The sequence below is a fragment of the Electrophorus electricus genome, chromosome 24 (assembly GCF_041902795.1).
Source record: "Electrophorus electricus isolate QZ-2024a chromosome 24, ASM4190279v1, whole genome shotgun sequence".
NCBI lineage: Eukaryota > Metazoa > Chordata > Actinopteri > Gymnotiformes > Gymnotidae > Electrophorus > Electrophorus electricus.
In genome coordinates this window covers 13,832,009-13,855,211 of record NC_137520.1, presented here as the reverse complement: position 1 = coordinate 13,855,211, position 23,203 = coordinate 13,832,009, and the positions used below count along the sequence as shown (strand labels likewise).

Sequence of the window (23,203 nt, the reverse complement as noted above, 5' to 3'; positions counted from 1 at the left end):
GCTCATCTTAAAATGCACTGGAGAGCAGGTTAAAAGCTACAATATTCATAAAATCCTTTAAGAACCCACCAAAAACCTTCCACATGAGAATCCAGAGTTCATAAAACACGGCAACTCATATCTGAGGCATCATTACCACTGCAATGCAACGTAAATGACGTGTGTGTGTGTGTGTTTACAGGTCCGCAGGTGGATGAGGAACCCAAAGGTGAGTGTGGAGAAGGCCCAGGCTAAAGGCTTCCTCACGCCATGCCCCAGATGCCAGGAGACCCAGGATCTGTGGTACACACACTTCCCCACCTCGTATGCCTGCACTCCTTACAGTCCTGGAGGATATTACACAGTCCACCCACTTAGTCCTCTCTGCCAGCAGAAGACCTGCAAGGTGAGACACTCCTCTAAACTTCTCTATGCTTCTGTGCTCTATCACCTATGTGATGTTCTCAAGGTCTTTCCATGGCAGACCTTCTGTCTGTGGGTGATGAGTAGATGTGTTTATACACATCATGAACATGTTCATCTTCATTTTCTTGGTTCTATCTGTATTCATTATGGTGCTCGTGTTCTACGTGGGCTTTGATTTTGCCAGTTAACACAGAACTGCAGTGTTGGACATGTCGGAGGCCATCAGCCCTCAGGTCTCTCTCTGTGGGGTACCTTTAGGGTCTGTCTCTGTGGGGTACCTTTAGGGTCTCTTTCTGTGGGGTACCTTTAGGGTCTCTTTCTGTGGGGTACCTTTAGGGTCTGTCTCTGTGGGGTATCTTTAGGGTCTCTCTCTGTGGGGTACTTTTATGGTCTGTCTCTGTGGGGTATCTTTTGTGTCGCTCTCTGCTGGGTATCTTTCGGGTCTCTCTCTGCAGGGTATCTTTACGGTCTGTCTCTGTGGGGTACCTTTAGGGTCTCTCTCTGCGGGGTACCTTTAGGGTCTCTATCTGTGGGATACCTTTAGGGTCTGTCTCTGCGAGGTATCTTTAGGGTCTCTCTCTGTGGGGTACTTTTAGGGTCTCTCTTTGTGGGGTATCTTTCGGGTCTCTCTCTGCAGAGTATCTTTCGGGTCTCTCTCTGCAGGGTATCTTTCAGATCTCTCTTTGCTGGGTATCTTTCGGGTCTGTCTCTGTGAGGTATCCTTTAGGTCTGTCTCTGCTGGGCATGTTTTGGGTGTACCTCTGCAGGACAGCTCTACCCTAGCAAGAATGGTCCTTCCTGAATATTTGAAAAACTGCTAAATCTGGGATTGAAATCCATGCGTCTCTCTCACGCTCTCATGACTCCATATTCCCTCTCTGGGTTTGCCCTCTCACCCTTGAGAAGCACAACCCCTGACCTGTGGCTGAGCTCAGATGATGTTGGCTTGACCCCACCTCCCATACCTGAAGGAGAGAGAGACAGCGAGAGAGATCTCTGCTTACATCGTCTCTGTTTTCCCTGCAGTCAGGGATCAGCCTGGTTTAGTCCCAGGAGGACAGAGACTGAATCTAAATGGAGCTGCTCCGTTCAGTCGCTGTTTCTCTGAGCATATGCATTCTGCTCTTTCCAAGTGTCTGTGGTTGGTGAAAGGGCTTTTCAAAGAGCCTTTACCAGACACATCCAATATTTGTTATGTTGAGATATTATTACACATTCATAATGGCTGGAGATGTGTTGTCAGAAAAGGGAAACCCAGGGAAACTAAAAACCAGAGAAAAGGTGTTTTAGTACGCATACCTCTGGGCCCAGTCTCAAAACCACTCTGGTTTGGGATGTTCATTCAAGAAAGAGTATTTTAAATAAGTCTTTTGTCAGTCTTTAATATGGAGTTGATACTATCTAGGTCACAGGTTCCTATAGTTATGCTTGGTAATGTTCACACACAGTATATATGCAGTTAGTCCTGAGTTATATCAGATCAGATTCGGAAGGTGCTTCACAGTCTAGCGTCAGTTTTATCACTGTAATTTTAACAACTAAACAACTAACAATATATTTACTTCCTCAAATATTTCTTCTTAAATTAAATATCTACTTCCCATGACAAGTTAAATTTGATAAGTACTGAGATTGTTCACATCAACTTATTTTAGAGATTTTTAATGTGAACATGTCACTAATAGCACATTATAATATCTAGTTTAAGTGACTAAATTATTGCAATCAATGAACTCTGTTGCTTGTTTTGATGACAGTTTTGATGACACTGAATTGTTTGTTGGTCAAAATCTGAGACACTCTGGGAGTTAAAGGAGCCAAAGAGCCATATTGTGGTGTTTATACCGTATTGTGTTGTTTTACAGTATTGTGTTATTTCATATTGTGTTGTTTATACCATATTGTGTTGTTTATTTCATATTGCATTGTTTATACTGTATTCTGTTGTTTATTTCATATTATGCTGTTTGTACTGTATTGTGTTGTTTATATACCGTATTGTGTTGTTTATTTCATATTGTGTAGTTTATACTGTATTGTGTTGTTTTTCATATTGTGTAGTTTATACTTTATTGTGTTGTTTATCCCGTATTGTGTAGTTTATACTGAATTGTGTTGTTTATACTGTATTGCATTGTTTATACTGTATTCTGTTGTTTATTTCATATTATGCTGTTTGTACTGTATTGTGTTGTTTATTTCATATTGTGTAGTTTATACTGTATTGTGTTGTTTATACCGTATTGTGTTGTTTATACTGTATTGTGTTAATTCATATTGTGTTGTTTATACCGTATTGTGTTGTTTATTGCATATTGTGTTGTTTATACCATATTGTGTTGTTTATATCATATTATGTTGTTTATTTCATATTGGACTTTTATACATGTATGCTGTTTCTGCACTCAGTGAAGAAAGAAAATGTTCAAATGTTCCAGTAGTGTTTTGACATTTCAGCAAATGTTGTTTTACTGCAAAGCTGCCACAGCTCCACTATTTAGACCTCAACTCTTTTCTCGCCTCTCCACTCTCCTCGACATCCCTGTTGCTTTGTTGGAAAACAATTTTTTAAAAACAGGCGATCTTGATTTTCCAATAACTGGATAATTTTCCTGTTCTTGGTCATTAGAAATGTGTAATGATTAACAGTTTAAGTAATTTTGCTCTCCACTTGGACACAATGCAGCTGCTCTGCCAGAGGGAAGGTTATGAGTTTGCTCCACTGTCCTTCATTTATGTGCATTTCTGAAGTTTTTTGGAAGAAGCATGTTTGGTTTTCTGGGTGCTCCAGACACATTTTTTAAGAGCTGTTTAATGTATCATTGCACTGTCTGCCTACCATAGATTAGGAAGCGGGTCCTGAAGTGTTCAGTTTAAACTGAAGCATGGTGTGCTCTGTTACTACCCTGTCAAGCTGCTTTCAGGAGTCTGACCTGCAGTGCTGCCCTGGTTGGTTTGGCTGGGGTGTTCAGTTCTGTGTTAAATGCTTTATCTTTGGGCTCTATGATGAGTGTTTTATCTGTTGGGTTGTTGCATGTCATATCTATAGAGAGGCTCAGCAAGGCAGGCATTATGATGTACTGTGTATGAGTGTGTGTGTGTGTGTGTGTGTGAGTGTGTGTGTGTGTGTGAGTGTGTGTGTGTGTATGAGTGTGTGTGTGTGTGTGATTGAGAGTGTGTGTGTGTGTGTGTGTGAGTGTGTGATTGAGAGTGTATGTGTGTGAGTGGGTGTGTGATTGAGAGTGTATGTGTGTGAGTGGGTGTGTGTGATTGAGAGTGTGTGTGTGTGTGTGATTGAGAGTGGGTGTGTGTGAGTGTGTGATTGAGAGTGTGTGTGTGAGTGTGTGATTGTGTGTGTGTGTGAGTGTGTGATTGTGTGTGTGTGTGTGAGAGTGTGTGATTGAAACTGTGTGTGAGTGTGTGTGTGTGTGTGTGAGTGTGTGTGAGAGTGAGTGTGTGTGTGTGTATAAGTGTGTGATTGTGAGTGTGTGTGTGTGTGTATAAGTGTGTGATTGAGAGTGTGTGTGTGTGTGTGTGTGTGTGTGTGTGTGTGATTGAGAGTGTGTGTGTGTGTGTGTGTGTGTGTGTGTGTGTGAGTGTGTGATTGAGAGTGTGTGTGTGTGTGTGTGTGTGATTGAGAGTGTGTGTGAGTGTGTGTGTGTGTGTGTGTGTGAGAGTGTGTGATTGAGAGTGTGTGTGAGTGTGTGATTGAGAGTGTGTGTGTGTGTGATTGAGAGTGTGAGTGTGTGTGAGTGTGTGATTGTGTGTGTGTGTGTGTGTGTGAGTGTGTGCGAGTGGGTGTGTGTGAGTGTGTGTGTGAGTGTATGATTGAGAGTGTGAGTGTGTGTGTGTGTGTGATTGAGAGTGTGAGTGTGTGTGAGTGTGTGATTGTGTGTGTGTGTGTGTGTGTGAGTGTGTGCGAGTGGGTGTGTGTGAGTGTGTGTGTGAGTGTATGATTGAGAGTGTGAGTGTGTGTGTGTGTGTGTGTGATTGAGAGTGTGTGTGTGTGTGTGTGTGAGTGTGTGATTGAGTGTTTGTGTGAGTGTGTGATTGAGAGTGTGAGTGTGTGTGAGTGTGTGATTGTGTGTGTGTGTGTATAAGTGTGTGATTGTGAGTGTGTGTGTGTGTGTATAAGTGTGATTGAGAGTGTGTGTGTGTGTGTGTGTGTGTGATTGAGAGTGTGTGTGTGTGTGTGAGTGTGTGATTGAGAGTGTGTGTGTGTGTGTGATTGAGAGTGTGTGTGAGTGTGTGTGTGTGTGTGTGAGTGTGTGATTGAGAGTGTGTGTGAGTGTGTGATTGAGAGTGTGTGTGTGTGTGTGTGTGATTGAGAGTGTGAGTGTGTGTGATTGAGAGTGTGAGTGTGTGTGAGTGTGTGATTGAAAGTGTGTGAGTGTGTGATTGAGAGTGTGTGTGTGTGTGTGAGTGTGTGCGAGTGTGTGTGTGTGAGTGTGTGTGAGTGTATGATTGAGAGTGTGAGTGTGTGTGTGTGTGTGTGTGTGTGTGTGTGTGATTGAGAGTGTGTGTGTGTATGTGAGTGTGTGATTGAGAGTGTGTGTGTGTGAGTGTGTGATTGAGAGTGTGTGAGTGTGTGTGTGTGTGTGTGTGTGTGTGTGTGAGTGTATTTCTCTGTATTTCTCTCATAACACACACCAGCAACTCCAGTTCTCTGATACTGTTCTCACTTATTTTATAGCTCATCTTCATTAATGCCACATTACTGAGACTGCTAGTCATTTACTCAACTAGAAAGACTAGAATGAGCTGCTCTCTCTCTCCTTCTCTCTCTCTCTGTCTCTCTCTCCCCTTCTCTCTCTCTCTCTCTCTCTCTCTCCTTCTCTCTCTCTCCCTCTCTCTCTTTCTCTTTGCACTGAGGCAGAATTAATGTAGCAGAAGGATGCAGCATGGTTGGAGTGCACTGATGACTCATCGCTAGGGTCTCTGCTGTGATTCACACACACACACACACACACACAGAGTGGATGAGTCTGTGCAGAGTGAGCGCTCACTGGTCTGCTCGTAGCCACACCCTCGTCACCAGTGCTATCCCAGGTGTCCTTCCTCTGCGCTCCATCTGGGAGAGACCACGACTGTCTGAAACACAATATGCTTGTTGATTGTCGTTATGTGCCGAGATTACAGTTCACAGAAACGCAATAAAACTGTTGACTGAGGCCCACACGGAGCAGCTGGGCATGAGTGCCAAGGCCAGCCAGTGAACCTCGGACTAATGGCACCAATTCTCCCACTCCAAAGACCAGAAGCGTGACCTCACTACGTATCAAGCCCTGTCCAATCACCAGCCTGAGTCCACAGTCCAGAGCTTTATATTTGTGCTTTATCCTCTTTACGCTCACTGGGCAAATGGGCAGGGTTTGAAGGCAAAGCAGTCCGCCACCTTCCTAAAGGTTGCCTACTGCACAGATGTGCGGTGGGTACACAGGAGTGTGTGGTTACATAAGCAGACACACACCCACACACACACACACAGATACAGGCACACACATGCACACAGACACTCACACAAACATAAACAAACCCACGCACACACACGCACACAAACACTCAGGCACACACTTCTTCTGCTATCTTTATGGTGGCTTTCCAAAGAACTAGTTATTGTAGTAGCAAGACAGGTCAAACAGTACCTAAATCTAACTCTGTCTTTAACCTAACCCTGTCTTTAATCTAACCCTGTCTTTAACCTAACCCTGTCTTTAATCTAACCCTGTCTTTAACCTAACCCTGTCTTTAATCTAACCCTGTCTTTAACCTAACCCTGTCTTTAATCTAACCCTGTCTTTAACCTAACCCTGTCTTTAACCTAACCCTGTCTTTAACCTAACCCTGTCTTTAATCTAACCCTGTCTTTAACCTAACCCTGTCTTTAATCTAACCCTGTCTTTAACCTAACCCTGTGTTTAACCTAACCCTGTTTTTAATGTTGTAGCTCTTTCCTTGTTTCAGGTGAAATTTGTATTCTGAGTATTTTTGGCCTGTCAGAATACCCAACAACATTTTCTGCTTTTTGCCATCATGGGCAAATCTCATGGCTATAAAGGAAGTAAAACATAAAGACTGCACACACACACACACACACACACACACACACACACACACACACACACACACACACACACACACACACACACACACAGTGTCTACAGTATCTGTGACCTCTGCCCAGGGAGAAGTGTGTGCCAGCCTCCTGCTAGATCCAGAGGCACGTTAGCATGTTAGCATGCAGACATTACATTTATTTACATTTACATTTATGGCTTTTATCTGGCACTTTTAACCAAAGTGACTTACAATCATAGCTGAGTACAGCTCTGGGTAATTTAGGGTTAAGGGTCTTACTCAGGGACCCAACAGTAGGGACTTTGCAGTGGTGCAGCTTGAACCGGCAACAAGTTGAATACCTTAAGCACTGAGCTACCACATTAGCGTTCAGACCTCCTTTCTGATGCCCTGCCCTCTTATCCTCGCTGCCATGCAGCCTCCTACTGCTCTTCTTCACCATGGCGCACTCACCTGGGTACAGAGTTCAGAGCTGTTACGAAAGTTCACGACCTTCACCTACTTTGTATTTTTAGATCTGTGTCCTTGGAGTGTTTTGTGGCTGCTGTGGTTTGGAGTGAGAGAGAGAAAGCGAATGGGAGAACAAGAGATGGAGAGAAAGAGAAAGGGAGACAGACTGGGAGAAAGAGAGACCGAGAGAGAGACACGCTGAGATGGTGAACGAGAGAGAGAGACAGAGAGGAAATATGCTTTTGACTTCTGGAAGAGAAGAAAAAAGATTCAGAGAACAGTAATCATGAAGGTGATAGTGTAGATAAAAGTGACAAGGTAGAATACACACACACACACACATACACACATACACACATACACACATAGTGGACATGAACACACATACACACATAGTGGACATGAACACACACACACATAGTGGACATGAACACACATACACACATACTGGACACGAACACACATACACACATAGTGGACATGAACACACATACACACAGTGGACATGAACACACATACACACATAGTGGACATGAACACACACACACATAGTGGACATGAACACACATACACACATAGTGGACATGAACACACATACACACATAGTGGACATGAACACACATACACACATAGTGGACATGAACACACATACACACATACTGGACATGAACACACATACACACATAGTGGACATGAACACACATACACACATAGTGGACATGAACACACATACACACATAGTGGACATGAACACACATACACACATACTGGACATGAACACACATACACACATACTGGACATGAACACACATACACACATAGTGGACATGAACACACATACACACATAGTGGACATGAACACACATACACACATAGTGGACATGAACACACATACACACATAGTGGACATGAACACACATACACACATACTGGACATGAACACACATACACACAGTGGACATGAACACACATACACACATAGTGGACATGAACACACATACACACATAGTGGACATGAACACACATACACACATAGTGGACATGAACACATAAACATGTGTGTTCATGAACATGAACACATATACACACATACTGGGCATGTACATTTCTGTAAAAACAATCAAATTCTGGCTCTTGGAAACTGTGCACAACCATAAACACACACACAATCACGTACACACACAAACTTTCTCACTTGAAAAACAACGTTTTGGATTAGCAGCCCTTAGCCACCACACATGTTCAAACCACAAACAAGCTGTAAGTGCCAGCCTAGCCCAGCTGCTTTCAGTGATGACAACCAGCAGAAAGAATCCCATGTGGGAGCTCAGGAATTCCTGGAATGTTTACCCAGTATGAGCGGACTCATACCACAGCTCTGTGCTCACACACACACACACACACACACACACACACACACACACACACACACACAGGGGGAGAATAGAGAGAAATGAAGGAGGTTATTGTTTAATTAGTATCTTTCTCAGAACATCTACTTTCATTGTGTTGTCTTTCTCTCTCTCACACACACCTGCTTATTGTCCAAGGCTTTTGGAGCTGACAGCATTCAGTTTGTTGAGTCCATTTAGTCTTTAGACTTTGTATCCTTTTCACACCCACTCTGATGCCACGTCTGATTTATATGATCCTGCAAAACTAACCAAGGCCCAGAGACGTACGGCTGCACTGAGAACAGCTTTGAGAGCGAAATACAGCACGTATTCCTTTAGCTAATGTTGTCTCACTTCAAAGCTGGTTCAAAGGTTGTTTATCTGTTTGTATGCATGTTTGTTGTTTGTTTACCCAGGTGAGAAAATGGAAAATGCTCAGTCGTCATCACACAGATGGGAAAACAAAAGAGGCCGAGCCGGAGGGTCATGTGGTCTGCCCCTGGGCGATGTCGCCCCTCTTGAGGAACCCCATTCTGCTGGAATGCGGCTTGTGCAATGGGCCCTACATTACCTATAGCAGCGAAGATTCATGGCAACCACGGCAACGCACGCAGGTCTGCATACACACAAACATACACACATATACCCACACACACACACAGGGACACTTGTATAAGCAGAGAACAGAGGCACTTCCTGTGCAACAGAAATAAAAACAAAACAGTTAGTGTTCTGCACCCTCATATAGAGGCGGATGGTATCGCTCTGCTCATCGTCTCGCAGGTCTTGCTCAGCTCCTTCTGCTGGTAACTGGTCAAGCTCAGCAGCAAGGCTGTGCTTAGCTCACCTGTGTCCTGCTGGCTAGCCAGTCTGAGAACAAGAGCTATCAATCCCAACACTGTCAACACCACACTGTCAATCCCAACACTATCATCCCCACACTGTCCATGGCCATATCTCCAGAGACTTTTTTCTTTTTTCTCTGATTGCAAAGTATTGGTGATAACAAAATACAGGGCTGGATTTGGCTTCTAGATCCAGGCTTAATTACCACTGGTTCTCCCAGCTTCATCTCCAGCAGCCCTGGAGGCTATGACAGAGTCAACCATGCAATAGTTGAGTGAATTTGTTTTATGACTGGGTGAATATGGCTTGGAGAAATATAAACATCTGGTAGCATTTGGTAGAAATAAGATTCAGGACAGGAATATGCAGCCTTGCTAACTAGGTCTCATGGGTGTCTCGTGGGTGTCTCGTGTCTTTAAAGAAGACTCTTTCTCTGTCAGTCTCACCTGCTCTCTTTCTGTCTGTTTCTCTGTTTCGAGTAGAACAGATTTCAGAATGCCAGGTATGGTGATGCTTTGACACTGAAAGTGTGTGTGTGTGTGTGTGTGTGTGTGTATGTGTATATATATATATATATATATATATATATATATATATATATATATATATATATATATATATATATATATATACAGAGAGAGAGCGAGAGAGAGGATTGTACTGGGGTGACAGATGAGATTGATGCTTATCCTCATTGAACTGTCACCATGAAGTTATCATGAACACACACACACACACACACACACACACACACACACACACACACACACACACACACACACACACACACACACACACACACTGCCTGGCCAAAACAAAAGTTCACCACCTGGATTTAACTAAGCAAACAGGGTGATTATGTTTCAACTGGCAACAAGTTACTCACTGATGCAGTGAGTAGCTTCTCATTTGTTAAACAACCATGTCGAAAGACATCCTGTGGTCGTGGAACATATTTTAATCTATTTCAGAAGGGTCAAATTATTGGCATGCATCAAGCAGAGAAAACATCTTAGGAGATTGCTGAAACTACTAAAATTGGGTTAAGAACTGCCCAACGCATTATTAAAAAGTGGAAGCACAGTGAGGAAACATCATCTTCGAGGAAGGAATGAGGTCAGAAAAAAATCTTGAATGATCGTGATCGTCGATCACTTAAACGTGTGGTAAAATCAAATCATAGAAAAACAACAGTAAAACTCAGGGATGTTTAATAGTGAAAGTAAGAGCATTTCCACACGCACAATGCAAAGGGAACTCAAGGGATTGGGACTAAACAGCTGTGTAGCCTTAAGAAAACCACTTGTCAGTGAGGCTAACCGGCAAAAACGGCTTAAATTTGCCGGGGAGCATAAAGATTGGACTCTGGAGCAATGGAAGGTCATGTGGTCTGAGTCCAGATTTACCCTGTTCCAGAGAGATGGGCGCATCAGGGTAAGAAGAGAGGCGGCTGAAGTGATGCACCCATCAGGCCTAGTGCCTACCGTACAAGCCTGTGGGGCAGTGCTATGATCTGGGGTTGCTGCAGTTGGTCAGGTCTTGGTTCAGCAATGTTATGTGCCCAAAGAATGAGGGCAGCTGACTATCTGAATATAGTGAACAACCAGGTTATTCCATCAATGGATTTTTTCTTCCCTGATTGCACAGGCATATTCCAAGATGACAAGGGAGCAAGGTAGTGTGTGTGTGTGTGTGTGTGTGTGTGTGTGTGTGTGTGTGTGTGTGTGTGTGTGTGTGTGTGTGTGTGTATGTGTGTGTGTATGTGTGTGTGTATGTGTGTGTGTATGTGTGTGTGTATGTGTGTGTGTGTGTGCGCGCGTGCGTGCGTGTAATAGAGAGAGGGAATGAGTGTATAATATATCCAGAAAGTAGGTTGGGGTCAACAGTCAAAACTCCCATTTCATTTTCCCTGCTGTATCATTGGCTTTCGTAATGTGACCTCCTTTGTAGAAACAAAGCATAATGCATAAAAAATTGTTAAACATATTAATGAATATTTCCAGAAGCAAATTCCACTGCCTACAGCAGGCTTATAAATTGTTTAAATACTGTTCAGTGGAGTTTAGAGAGTTGTCTGAGCTACCATTTCTAGCTGGCAGAGTACGCATGGTAGGAGACCTCTGACCTTTACACGCTCGGTGCCAGTAAGTTTGCAAATCCACTTTCAAAACTCTCAAGTTGCTTTGCTATTAACAGTGACACTTTTCCACTTTAGTCAACATTGTACTTTGCAATCTATAATGTTGTGGCACAGTGCACAACAGGTGAGGTGGCAAAACAGCAGATAGTAGAAGTATGTTCTGAGCATTGAGATGACCACTCCAATGCGATGCTTCCTTCGCAAGAATTTTAGGTGTTGTTCTGGTGACATTTGCATGAAAAACACTGTACAGTGGTCCAGTATAACCAGTCTGGATGTGCAGTGGTCCGGTATAACCAAGCTTGGTGTACAGTGGTCCAGTATAACCAGTCTGGATGTGCAGTGGTCCAGCACAGCAAGACTTTGCCTAGTATTTCTAACATTTATGAACAGCTGAATGGTTCCACTGTTGTAGAAGATGCACGTCTTTGTCAATTAGAAGCCAGGCAGTAATACTTTTGGGGGGGTAGAGGGGTATTATAGCCCAGACTTAAAACAAGCTGACCCACTTCATTGCTTTTTTTCCAGGCTATGGACCTGTATCACCATGGCGACACGGAGCCAGACTACAGCTCTTCTCCAGATAACAGTAAGAGCTGCTCTTTCACATGCTTGGTTTCACTTTTCTATGCAGTGATCACATATCTTCTTTCTAGTATCAATGTCTAAACGCTCACTGACTGCTTCTTCACTGACCCACTCTCAGAGTCTACAAAAAGACTCTTTCTCCATTTGACTAGTGACTGACTAGGCTCTGAGGACATATAAGACTGTCCCGGGTTCAATAATGCTAAAAGGCCCAAGCCTATGACATGGTTGACATGGTTTTCTTGTTTGGTAGCAACAACAGGAAGTTGTTTGTAAAAACAAACTCTCAGACCTAAACTGCACGAATCACAATGCGCTTGTGAGCTTCATGAGGCAAAAGGACCTTTAACTCTCACACACACACACACACACACACACACACACACTCTGTCTGTCTGTCTGTCTGTCTGTGTCTCTCCCTGTCTGTCTCTGTCTGTTTCTCTGTCTCTTAGCATAAGTAATCATGCCATAGTAATCACTGTAAACAATGCTGAAATATTGTAGGAACTTTAATAATTGTTTGTTGTCAGAGGGTTTGCACACAACCAGTATTTATGAACAGACAGCAACACACAACATACATAAGTCCCACATGGCTAATCCATTACCTATAGTCCAGTTTCTCTCATCTCCCTGTTATTCCTGGGAATAAAGTTTAATTCCAGTACATTGAATTTTTCCTCTGATCCATCATTTAAAGACTTCTAAGAATCCTTATGATATCTGGGATTCAGATTTAAAGGTAATTTCCTTAAGTTGTACATTTACCAACTACTGCAGCATGATGCCAACACTGCATGACGGTGGAGAGTACAAGACAGGCAGCTTTGCGCTTCCTTCCAGATTTTTGTATTTGTTTCCTTGTAGATGAGCTTCACATGACCCACCAAGTCAAATATGTTTTGACTGAAAAACATGACTTTCCATATCTGGAGCGCAATAGCGTGATTAAGACGAAATCTGGAAATGTGGTCGGAGCCATTTAGCAAGCCAGCTGGGTTCCCAGAGTTCCCTGCGGTGTGCCTGCACAGTTTCCACTGGGGCTTATCTCTAATTACAGAATTTTTCCATTGCTTATCGGATTTTACAGCACTAGACTGGACTGTGTCGAACCCTAGTTCTACATGATTGATGTGCTGCTAGTTCCTCCAGAGAGCTCAGGAGAGCTGTAAGACACTGGTGATACACTTGGAGGGTTTGCAGATTGTGGCACTCATAAAGTGCACTGTTGCCTTTTATTCTGTTCTGGAAAAAAAAATTTGTAAATATATTGTTGCTGTGGGACATAGTCACACAGAAACATGAACAGACACACAGAAACATGTCGTGCCAGCTTTTGTTTATGTTGTTTATGTATGGTCAGGCCAGTGAAATGTGTGTGTGTGTGTGTGTGTGTGTGTGTGTGTGTGTGTGTGTGTGTGTGTGTGTGTGTGTGTGAGACTGTGTGTGTGTGTGTGTGTGCGCATGCATGTATGTCTGTTCATATTACTCATACACTCAGTCAGCTAAATGCATTCAAATTCGACAACCTCACAGAATATATAGTGTTTGTAATAGATTCCTGGCAAAATGCATCTACAGTTCACGCTCTGTGAATCATCTTTAGGGACTGTGTCCGTGTTTGCATATTTGTGTGTAAGTATGTTAGTGTGTGTCGGGTGGGGGGAGGGGGTGTTGTGTGTGTGTGTGTATAAATACATAATGTCACTGAACCCCCAAATGTTGTACGATCCAAAGCTACATTAGTGTCATTAGTATTCATAATGACTGTATTCAAGGAATTTGGTAGCTTTGAGCTGTAGGATTTGAGCATTTCATGTAATCTTCCAGTGCAAATAAAGAGAGTGTGGGGACATTAGAGCTCAAGCTGTTTCCTCTTACTCTCTCATCCCATTCCTCACCTTAGTCCCCCAGAGATCTACTCACACACACACACACACACACTCACACACACACACACACACACACACGCACTCACACATGCACATACACACACACACACACACACACGCACTCACACATGCACATACACACACACACACATACACACACACATACACACACACACACACGCACACACACACGCACACACTCACACACGCACATACACACACGCACATACACACACACGCACATACACACACACGCACATACACACACACACATACACACACACACACACACACACACACATACACACACACACACACACACACACACATACACACACACACACACACACACACACACACACACACATACATACGCACGCACGCGCGCACACACACACACACACACACACACACGCACTCACACATGCACATACACACACGCACTCACGTACTCACACACGCACACACATACACACACACATACACACACAAACACACTCACACATGCACATACACACACACACACACACTTACACTCACACATGCACATACACACACACACACACACACTCACACATGCACATACACACACACACACTCACACACGCACTCACACACGCACACACATACTCACACATGCACACACACACACACACACTCACACATGCACATACACACACACACACACATACACACACACACATACACACACACACACACACACACACACACACACATACATACGCACGCACGCACACACACACACACATACACATACATACACGCACACACACACACGCACACACATACACACACACACACTCACACACATACGCACGCACGCGCACACACACACGCACACTCGCACACTCACACATGCACATACACACACACACACACACACACTCACACATGCACATACACACACACACACACATGCACATACGCACACACACATATGCACACACACAAACACACTCATACACACACACATACATACACACACACACTCGCGCACACATACATACACACACTCACACACACACACACACTCACGCACACACACACATGCATACACACACACATACGCACACACACACACATGCATGCACACACACATACGCACACACACGTACGCATACACATGTACGCATACATACAAACGCTCACACATACACATACACACACACACACACACACACACACACATACACATGCACTCACACACGCACACACATACACATACATACACACACACATGCACACACACACATGCATTCACACATACACACACACATGCATACACTCACACACACACACACACACACAGACACACACACATACACACACACATACACAGAGATGAGAACTGGGAGTTAAGTCTTACAGAATGAGCATGTGAGTAAGAACACAGAACAGCCTACTTCAGCAGAGTAGCCAGAGTGACTCAGCACTGAGCAGGAATTTCGTCATCAGCTCTTATCAGCTGACGTCAGCAGATGACAGGTGACCTTAGACCAGTACAAGGGGTACAGCAGGTTACTTAAGTGGACAGATGGCACACTCACAGGCCAAATGTAACACTTGAGCCTGAAATTATCACTCAAAGCATTTTAGAATGTGTATTTAGTATGTGTGTGTATGTGTGTGTGCGTGCACAGAGTGCTGACTTTGTTGGAAGTGTGTGTGTGTGTGTGTGTGTGTGTGTGTGTGTGTGTGTGTGTAATGTATTCATTATTTTAGTAAAAGCATGTGATGGTTATTGTGATATTCTAAAAAACAAACGGACTCATTGAAATATTACTGCCATGTACCTTTGAAATCCCAAGATTATCAGATCTCTTCAGATTTACCTTTCTTAACACTTAGAAACTTTACAGCATTGTGGACAGGGTGTGCCATCATATACCTGGTATGAAACAGAAAGTACTAAGTATGCTTATGACATCAAGTGAATTACTTGTATTGGCTGTGACATGTCAACTTGCAGCATAATCCATGTCTTCAGGTATCTTTGGCAACCATATGAATGCTTATGCAGCTCACTGAAATAGCCTATGGGATAAAAAAAAAAATACTCGGATGGCTTAGACTGCATATATTTCATTTTGTATTCAGTAACATGCTAAAAACCAAACATTTCTCAAATTCGTAACTGGCGTTCATAAGGGTTGGGCAGTTAAGTGTCAGAATATTTAAATATGAAAAAGCCTAAATCTCTTTAGACTACACTTAGCTGGTGAATAAGAACCCATTTCTGGGTATCATGCTGTCCCATGTAAGTCCAGCCCGTCCTGCGGTAGCTTTCCGTGAAACAGACCAAAATCACGGAAGGACACGAGCCCCGCCCCGCGCGTTTCTGCTGGATGGAATGCGGCGTCTGGTTTCTGCTCCTCCGAGGTTCCTGTTGTACTGTGGATCAAGGGTCCGCTTCCTCCCCTGTCTCTATGAAAGAAACGTCTCCGTAAGTCAACCAACGATCCTAAAGCGATACTTACATATTTCTGGTCGCGTTATTCAATTGAGAGGCCCCTCTTGGATGGCCCCCAGAAGGGCACTGTAGTGTGGGTGAGGTGAGGGTTGCTCTGTGCTCACTGCTTCTGGGACAGGTCTGAGCAGGGCTTGAACAGGGCTACACGTATGGCACTCTGATCCAAACGGATAGGAACACTTGTGTATGTAGCCAAGTAACGCGACTGCCGGTAATGTACATTAGGAAATGAGGATGTCAGAACTAAAAGGTTTGTGGATTTTTCCCCCAAATATCGTTTCCCCCTATAGTTTTAACAGGACGTGGTTCTGCTACTTTACTGCTATTCGAGGCTGTGTTTGTAGTTCTTTCTGGATCGGGTATTTCACTGAACATCTGGGAGATGTTAAACTTAGTTTCCGATCCGTCTTCAACATTCCGGTAGATAAAAACTGTCGTGTGTGTAAACTGTTTTCTGCGTGTAAACTGTTTCTCTGGCGATATTATTAAAATATTATAATTAATTCGTGTTGGAATCTTACAGCGTGTGCCACGGTTTGATTAAAGCTGATCAAGCCACTTTGTTTATGGGCTGTACACGAGCTAAGACCTTTTCATCATTAACAGTAATGAGTTGGGAATCATGATTCACAGAATCACCGAGTTAATGCTGAACTGTGTTACAGCATTGCGCAACTCTGCCAACCTGGGCATCAGGTTTTTCACAGTAGAGCTCATGCGGCAGAGCATTGCCTCGCGTGGGCCGTGGGTCTGCATGCCACTGGATTTTAAAGGGAAATCAAAGTTTACGGGTCCAGAATGGGCTCCTGCGCAAAAGACGCGCGAGGCCTACTACATCCCGCGGGTATGTGAATGAAGCGGTTCAGGCCGCGCGGCTCTGTACTTTTCCACAGCTTTGCGCGAGTTGGCTCGGGTTCCGTCGCTTTTGTCTCACGGTGCATGGGTGATCCGGGACAGCGGCGCCAGGCAGAGAGCGCGAGCGGTAGACTATAAGCCTGTACGCCTTCACCGAGTCAGTGCATCCGCGTGCTGGGACACTGTAAGGCTCGCTCATCAGGTAGGCTGCTGCTTACTGAACATGGCTTTACACTCATTGGCACCAAAGCTCGGAGGTTCTTTGCAAAATAAATAAATAAACAAACAAACATATTAATAATTATTATATATATATATATATAAAATGTGTGTGTGTGTGTGTGTGTTTACTCTTGTGATAGAAATGCTTGAGATTACAACTTGGATGTGTAAATGTCATTTGTAGTTTGATTAGGCAAAGCCGATGCCTGTTACATATCGAAGTGAAGTGTCGGCTGCGGAATCATACTTCTTTTTACTTGGAGCTGCGTTTCAGTGCGTTCTAGGGCTCTACACACTTATCTGTCATTTTCCGGGAGTGAGCTGGTACTTAATTTTCTTTGATCAATAGTTTAGCGTGTCACGAGCAGGGTCACTCACATGTCAAAGCGAGTACCATGTATTTGATTGGTTTATACGGATCGCCTCGTATCTCACTTTAACCGTCAACAGCAGTAGGTCCGCGAACTAATCCTCAATGGGATTATTTTTGAATAGAACAGATTAATTTCATGCCTTCTGTACACTATTCCAGACGTAAATACTGAAAATAGGTGCCAGGTTTGGTGAGTAAAGCATTCATTTAGATCTCCAGCTCAGACTGGTCAGCCCTGTTGGTTGGGTAGATCGGTTGTAGTTTTGATTTTGTGTGCTGTGGTGTCATGTCCCCCGGCCCTGCATGCGCCTCGGTTTGGAGCGTGGTGTCTTTAATGTTCATTAAAGTGGTGCATGGTGCATTCACGTCCCGGTGCATGGAGCACAGAGCTCCGCTCGGATTGCGCGAGGAAACAAGTTTCGTCTCGTGCGGTCTAATGGCCTCTAGGAGTGGTTGAATAGGTTATTGTTCACGAGCCGGAAAGCGCTGCCGCCTCTGATTGGCGCAGGGCAGTGCGTCGATTCGCACGTCACAACCCGGCACGCCCCCGGGATATTCTCACGCGGACCGCCCTCTGCTGTGTCTTATAAAGTTGGAACAGACGCGTAGGAGTTCACTTAAGAGTTGAGTCGTTTTGGGTTCGTGCCCACGGCGGAAAAATACCGCAATGACAATCCAGACGAAGACCAGCGTTCCGCCTCCCGCTCTGACCTACTCTAAAACCAGAGGACTAGTGGCTAATCTCAGTGGTAGGCTTTCTTTATCTGGAATGAATGGAGCTACTTCAGCCCGCCTACTCCAGTGAAGTGATGGAAGAATATCAAGTGATTCGTTTTTCCCTCTTTTTCTCTCTCTCTCTCTCTCTCTCTCTCTCTCTCTCTCTCTCTCATCCCGCAGCCTTTATGAAACAGAGGAGAATGGGACTGAATGATTTTATTCAGAAGCTTGCAACCAGCTCCTATGCATGTAAACAGTAAGTATCAAACACAGAAAAAAAAGACACTATTCAGAATGAGCTTGTGGAAAAAACCAAGTCTGTGTTTGTTTCTAAACTGTGTTGATCCTGACAGTACCAGACTGTGCTTTCGACTGGTAATGATCGATTTTAGAACATTTTCATCTGTGACTGTCATGGTTTTGTGTATAACAGCAGGCTTGTCATGTTTGGTGATAAAATGTCTGTCATTGTTAACGTGTATATTAACTATGAGTGTTCTGTCATCCCACAGCCCAGAGGTCCAGTCAATCCTGAACTTGACACCACCACAGGATCCTGAACTGATGAACACTAACCCCTCTCCTCCAGTAAGTGTGTGTGCGTGAGTGCATGTGTGTGTGTGTGTGTGTGTATGCGCATGCAGTTTGAAGTCGACTGTCTAACTGTCTGTGTCCTCCCCTAGCTTAGTCCGTCACAGCAGATAAACCTGGGTCCCTCCTCCAACCCCACCGCCAAACCCTCCGACTTTAACTTCCTGAAGGTGATTGGAAAAGGCAGCTTTGGCAAGGTTCTGCTGGCCCGTCACCATGGCGATGACAAGTTTTACGCTGTCAAAGTGCTACAGAAGAAAGCCATTCTAAAGAAGAAAGAGGTAGGAAACTCATCCTGTTGAAATGGGCTGAGCAGCGGCAATCTGTCCGCTGAAGGCCAGCTGGGATGTCTTCTTCTCATCATTGTGTTACGATTACAGCGGCTGCAGTTTTTAGCCATGACACTTAAATGTAGATGGCGATGTCAGAATGTTGATGTCCTCTGTGGCGTTTGACCTCTGACCCTATGTTTGTGCATGCGATGCAGGAGAAACACATCATGTCTGAGCGTAATGTGCTGCTGAAGAACGTGAAGCACCCGTTCCTGGTGGGTCTGCACTACTCCTTCCAGACGGCTGACAAACTCTACTTTGTGCTGGATTACATCAACGGAGGAGAGGTAAGATGGCCGCCTCGACTGTGTTTTTGGAACAAAAACCACGTGAGAATCACACTAGGCTCAGAGAGCAGGATAGTGTTGGCAAAAGAAAACAGGAGAGAAGATGAAAATAATGAAAAGAAATCATGAGATATTAGAGATATTTTAAAGATACCTGAGCTGGAAGGGGGAATGAATAGACAAGGCAGACAGAGAAGCCAGAGAGAGGCACACATGCAGTGAGAGGGAGACTGATGGGGGGGAGAGAGAGTGACCCAGTGAGAGAGATACAGGGAGTGCAGACGGATATCCTGTCATGAGGAGAGAGGCTGTACTGTTTAAAGGAAACTAGCTGGGAAATGGCAGGGAGGGGACTGTGTGTGTGTGTGTGTGTGTGTGTGTGTGTGTTGGGGGGGCAGTCGGGGGCAGGGGGTCGGCCCGATTTAGCATTGTGGGGCTTTGATCCAGCCTGAGGAATAGGGGTGTGTGTTGAAAGGGGAGGATTTTTCAGTACAGTGCACTCTAATCTCCTGTCATTGTTGCAGGAGTGTAGAGTGACCTGAATAAATATGGCTCTCAGGATGTAGAATCAAAGACCTTCTCTCTCTCTCTCTCGTCCAGCTGTTCTATCACCTGCAACGGGAGCGCTGTTTCCTGGAGCCCCGGGCCCGGTTCTATGCAGCGGAGATCGCCAGCGCTTTGGGCTATCTGCACTCGCTCAACATCGTGTACCGAGACCTGAAGCCTGAGAACATTCTCCTGGACTCCCAGGGCCACATCATCCTCACAGACTTTGGCCTTTGCAAGGAGAACATAGAACCCAACGGTACCACGTCCACCTTCTGTGGGACTCCGGAGGTAAGTTCCATGTTTGGCTCATAGCGTAGAGATGGGTAGAATTAAAACGGATCCGCTTGGTTCTTTGACGTTCCTAGCTTCTCACATATTGGGACCAAAAACCTCAAAGAATTCACAGCTTTAGAGGAATAATCCTCCACTGTAGACTTCAGTGGTAGGCACTCAGATAAACTAGACAACGTTAGTCTACACCAGTGAAGTGAATGTGTAATTTAAGTTCTCTCTCTCTCTCTCTCTCTCTCTCAGTATTTGGCTCCAGAGGTACTGCATAAGCAGCCGTATGACAGAACCGTGGACTGGTGGTGTTTGGGTGCTGTGCTCTATGAGATGCTGTATGGCCTGGTGAGTATTGTAGCACGGTACAGCATCATTTCTGAACTCATCATTTCCTTCCTTTTACATAATTAGTTTCATTATTTACCCCATTCATTTTCAGTAGGAAGTGTAGGTCAGTAGTGTTAATGTTTTTATGATGGTCCCACAGCCTCCGTTCTACAGCCGGAACACTGCGGAGATGTATGACAACATCCTGAACAAACCGCTGCAGCTTAAACCCAACATCTCTAACGCCGCCCGCCACCTGCTGGAGGGCCTTCTCCAGAAGGACCGGACCAAGAGGCTGGGTTGCACCGATGACTTTGTAAGTGTGTGTTGGTGTGTGTGTGTGTGTGTGTGTTTATGTCCTAAGTTCAGTGTTGGCCTTAAATGTGGTAAAATTAGGCTTTTCAAAGTCCAATTTTCACTCAAGTTCATCTTCCACGTCTCTTCACAGACTGAGATCAAGAATCACATGTTCTTCTCGCCCATTAACTGGGATGATCTTAATGCGAAGAAGCTCACCCCTCCTTTCAATCCCAATGTGGTACGTTCCACTCTCATGCTACAACCAAAGTGCTGCAATTCATGGTAATGCATAGAACATAAAAAGCTGAACACCTGTATTATTTTTAGTGAATAGTTTGTGTGTGTGTGTTTTAGACTGGCCCGAACGACCTTCGGCACTTTGACCCAGAGTTCACAGATGAGCCAGTCCCGAGCTCTATTGGCTGCTCACCTGACAGCGCGCTGGTCACTGCCAGCATCAGCGATGCAGCTGAGGCCTTCCTGGGTTTCTCTTATGCCCCTACCATGGACTCCTACCTGTAGCCCGTCGCCGCGGAGACGGCATCTCATAGACTTGTACCTGTAGTTTGTTGCCATGGAAACGTCGTCCCATGGAAGCCCGCCTGTAGTGCATCACTATGAGAACGGAGCCGGCTCCCTGTCTCCCGCTGCCCATGGTGTGGGGCTGTTTGCACATGGCCTTTGGCAGCTCCACGGGCCTTAGTTCCAAGGCCTGGCTCTCTCACGAGAGAACTTTCACCTCCTGTTTGTCATGGTTGTTGTCATTGTCATCGTCGGGGGCACTGAGCACACTCACTTCTCTGCTTGCACTCAGGTCCTTTTGAATGGACTCAGATGGGTAGAGAGCAGGCACAGAGATGAGAGAGCCCCGCGGTTGGCTATTCCCCCTCCCCCATACTTAACTCACTGGTTTATTTGAGGGCATTGCTGTTGACTAGAAATGCAGAAATTTGAATGTTTTGGGTTAGTTGTTTATTTTGGAGGAAGGTATTTGTGTCTTCATTTTATTTCCTTCTTGTCACACATGTATTTGTCCTGGTCATGTGACCAGGTGCTCACCATCACACAACCCTGGTTTTGTGACACGTTCCTTTGGTTGCCATGATACAGCATACAGAAAGAAGCCCGTTGCACATTTAAAGATCGCCACTATGATTCCGTCCTCCGGTTCTGTTCCTCATTTTTCCATTGTTGTTTTAGCTTGAATGTGTGGGCCAATGCTGGAGGGATCTGCTGCTATGATAGTGTAGATAGACACGTGGACCAACCAATCACATAACGTTTCTCACCTTGGTCTTCCAGCCTCTGCTGTGATGTAACGAAGCCACTCAGAAAAGCATTCCGATGCTGTCTGTACACCACATTCCATTCAGTATGACTGTATACTGCTATTTAAGTTTGTTTGTATATTTTGAGTCTGTGTATTAGTTTTAATGTATATGGAACAAAGCAACTAAAGATATGCTTCTATGTAACAATAACTGTTAAAAACTGTTGAAATATGTACTGTATATTGTAAGATGTTTTGATTTGTGACCTCGTTTGGTTTGCAATAAAACTTTATTGTTATTTTCCCCAAACTGTTTCTTTTTGTTTATTTAATTTGCTTATTTAAAAGTGCTGCATGCAGAATATGGCAGAATTCAGAAGAAAAGACTAAACGCGCGCGCGCGCACACACACACACACTCAAAGATACTCATAGATGCTGTGTGTTGTGCCTTACACTTACAGGAACCACACACACTTGCCAGTGTGCCCTTGTTTCTGGAGTGACATGACTGTACTGACCTGAGTCAATGACTCATCTGGAGGGAATTGGACTTTTCCCTCGCTGCTCTTCAATCCCATTACAGACTCGTGTGACTCAAGACTCTTACTCAACTTGGCCCACTGACGCACAAGGCTGTGCATGTTCATGACCCAGGTTTGACCTCTCCTAGAGCTCTGAAGCTACCACTGCCTGCTTAACCGAGATGTGAAGTCAGATATACACTGAATGAGGAACTGAGTCTACACAAACCCCTTTCCTTACGGCACAGAATTGGTGAACATCTGAGTAACCTGGTAAAGCATTAAGGT

The 23,203-nt window shown here is 44.5% G+C and overlaps 1 protein-coding gene across 6 annotated transcripts in view; it reads left to right on the top strand.

Moving 5' to 3' along the window:
• sgk1 (serum/glucocorticoid regulated kinase 1) overlaps positions 1–22,702 on the top strand; it is a 26,740-nt gene extending 4,038 nt beyond the window's left edge. Inside the window, exons 3-14 of one of the 6 annotated variants that reach the window (XM_027032057.3) lie at positions 182–385; positions 8,744–8,941; positions 11,842–11,902; positions 18,632–18,707; positions 18,964–19,039; positions 19,135–19,323; positions 19,530–19,661; positions 20,262–20,498; positions 20,745–20,840; positions 20,983–21,138; positions 21,271–21,360; positions 21,477–22,702. In XM_027032057.3, the coding sequence (XP_026887858.1) occupies positions 182–385; positions 8,744–8,941; positions 11,842–11,902; positions 18,632–18,707; positions 18,964–19,039; positions 19,135–19,323; positions 19,530–19,661; positions 20,262–20,498; positions 20,745–20,840; positions 20,983–21,138; positions 21,271–21,360; positions 21,477–21,644 (1,683 nt within the window). In that variant the 3' untranslated portion in view covers positions 21,645–22,702. The other 5 variants (XM_027032060.3, XM_027032059.3, XM_081707009.1 and 2 more) reach the window with 5 other exon arrangements.
• The last annotated feature ends 501 nt before the right edge of the window (positions 22,703–23,203 follow it).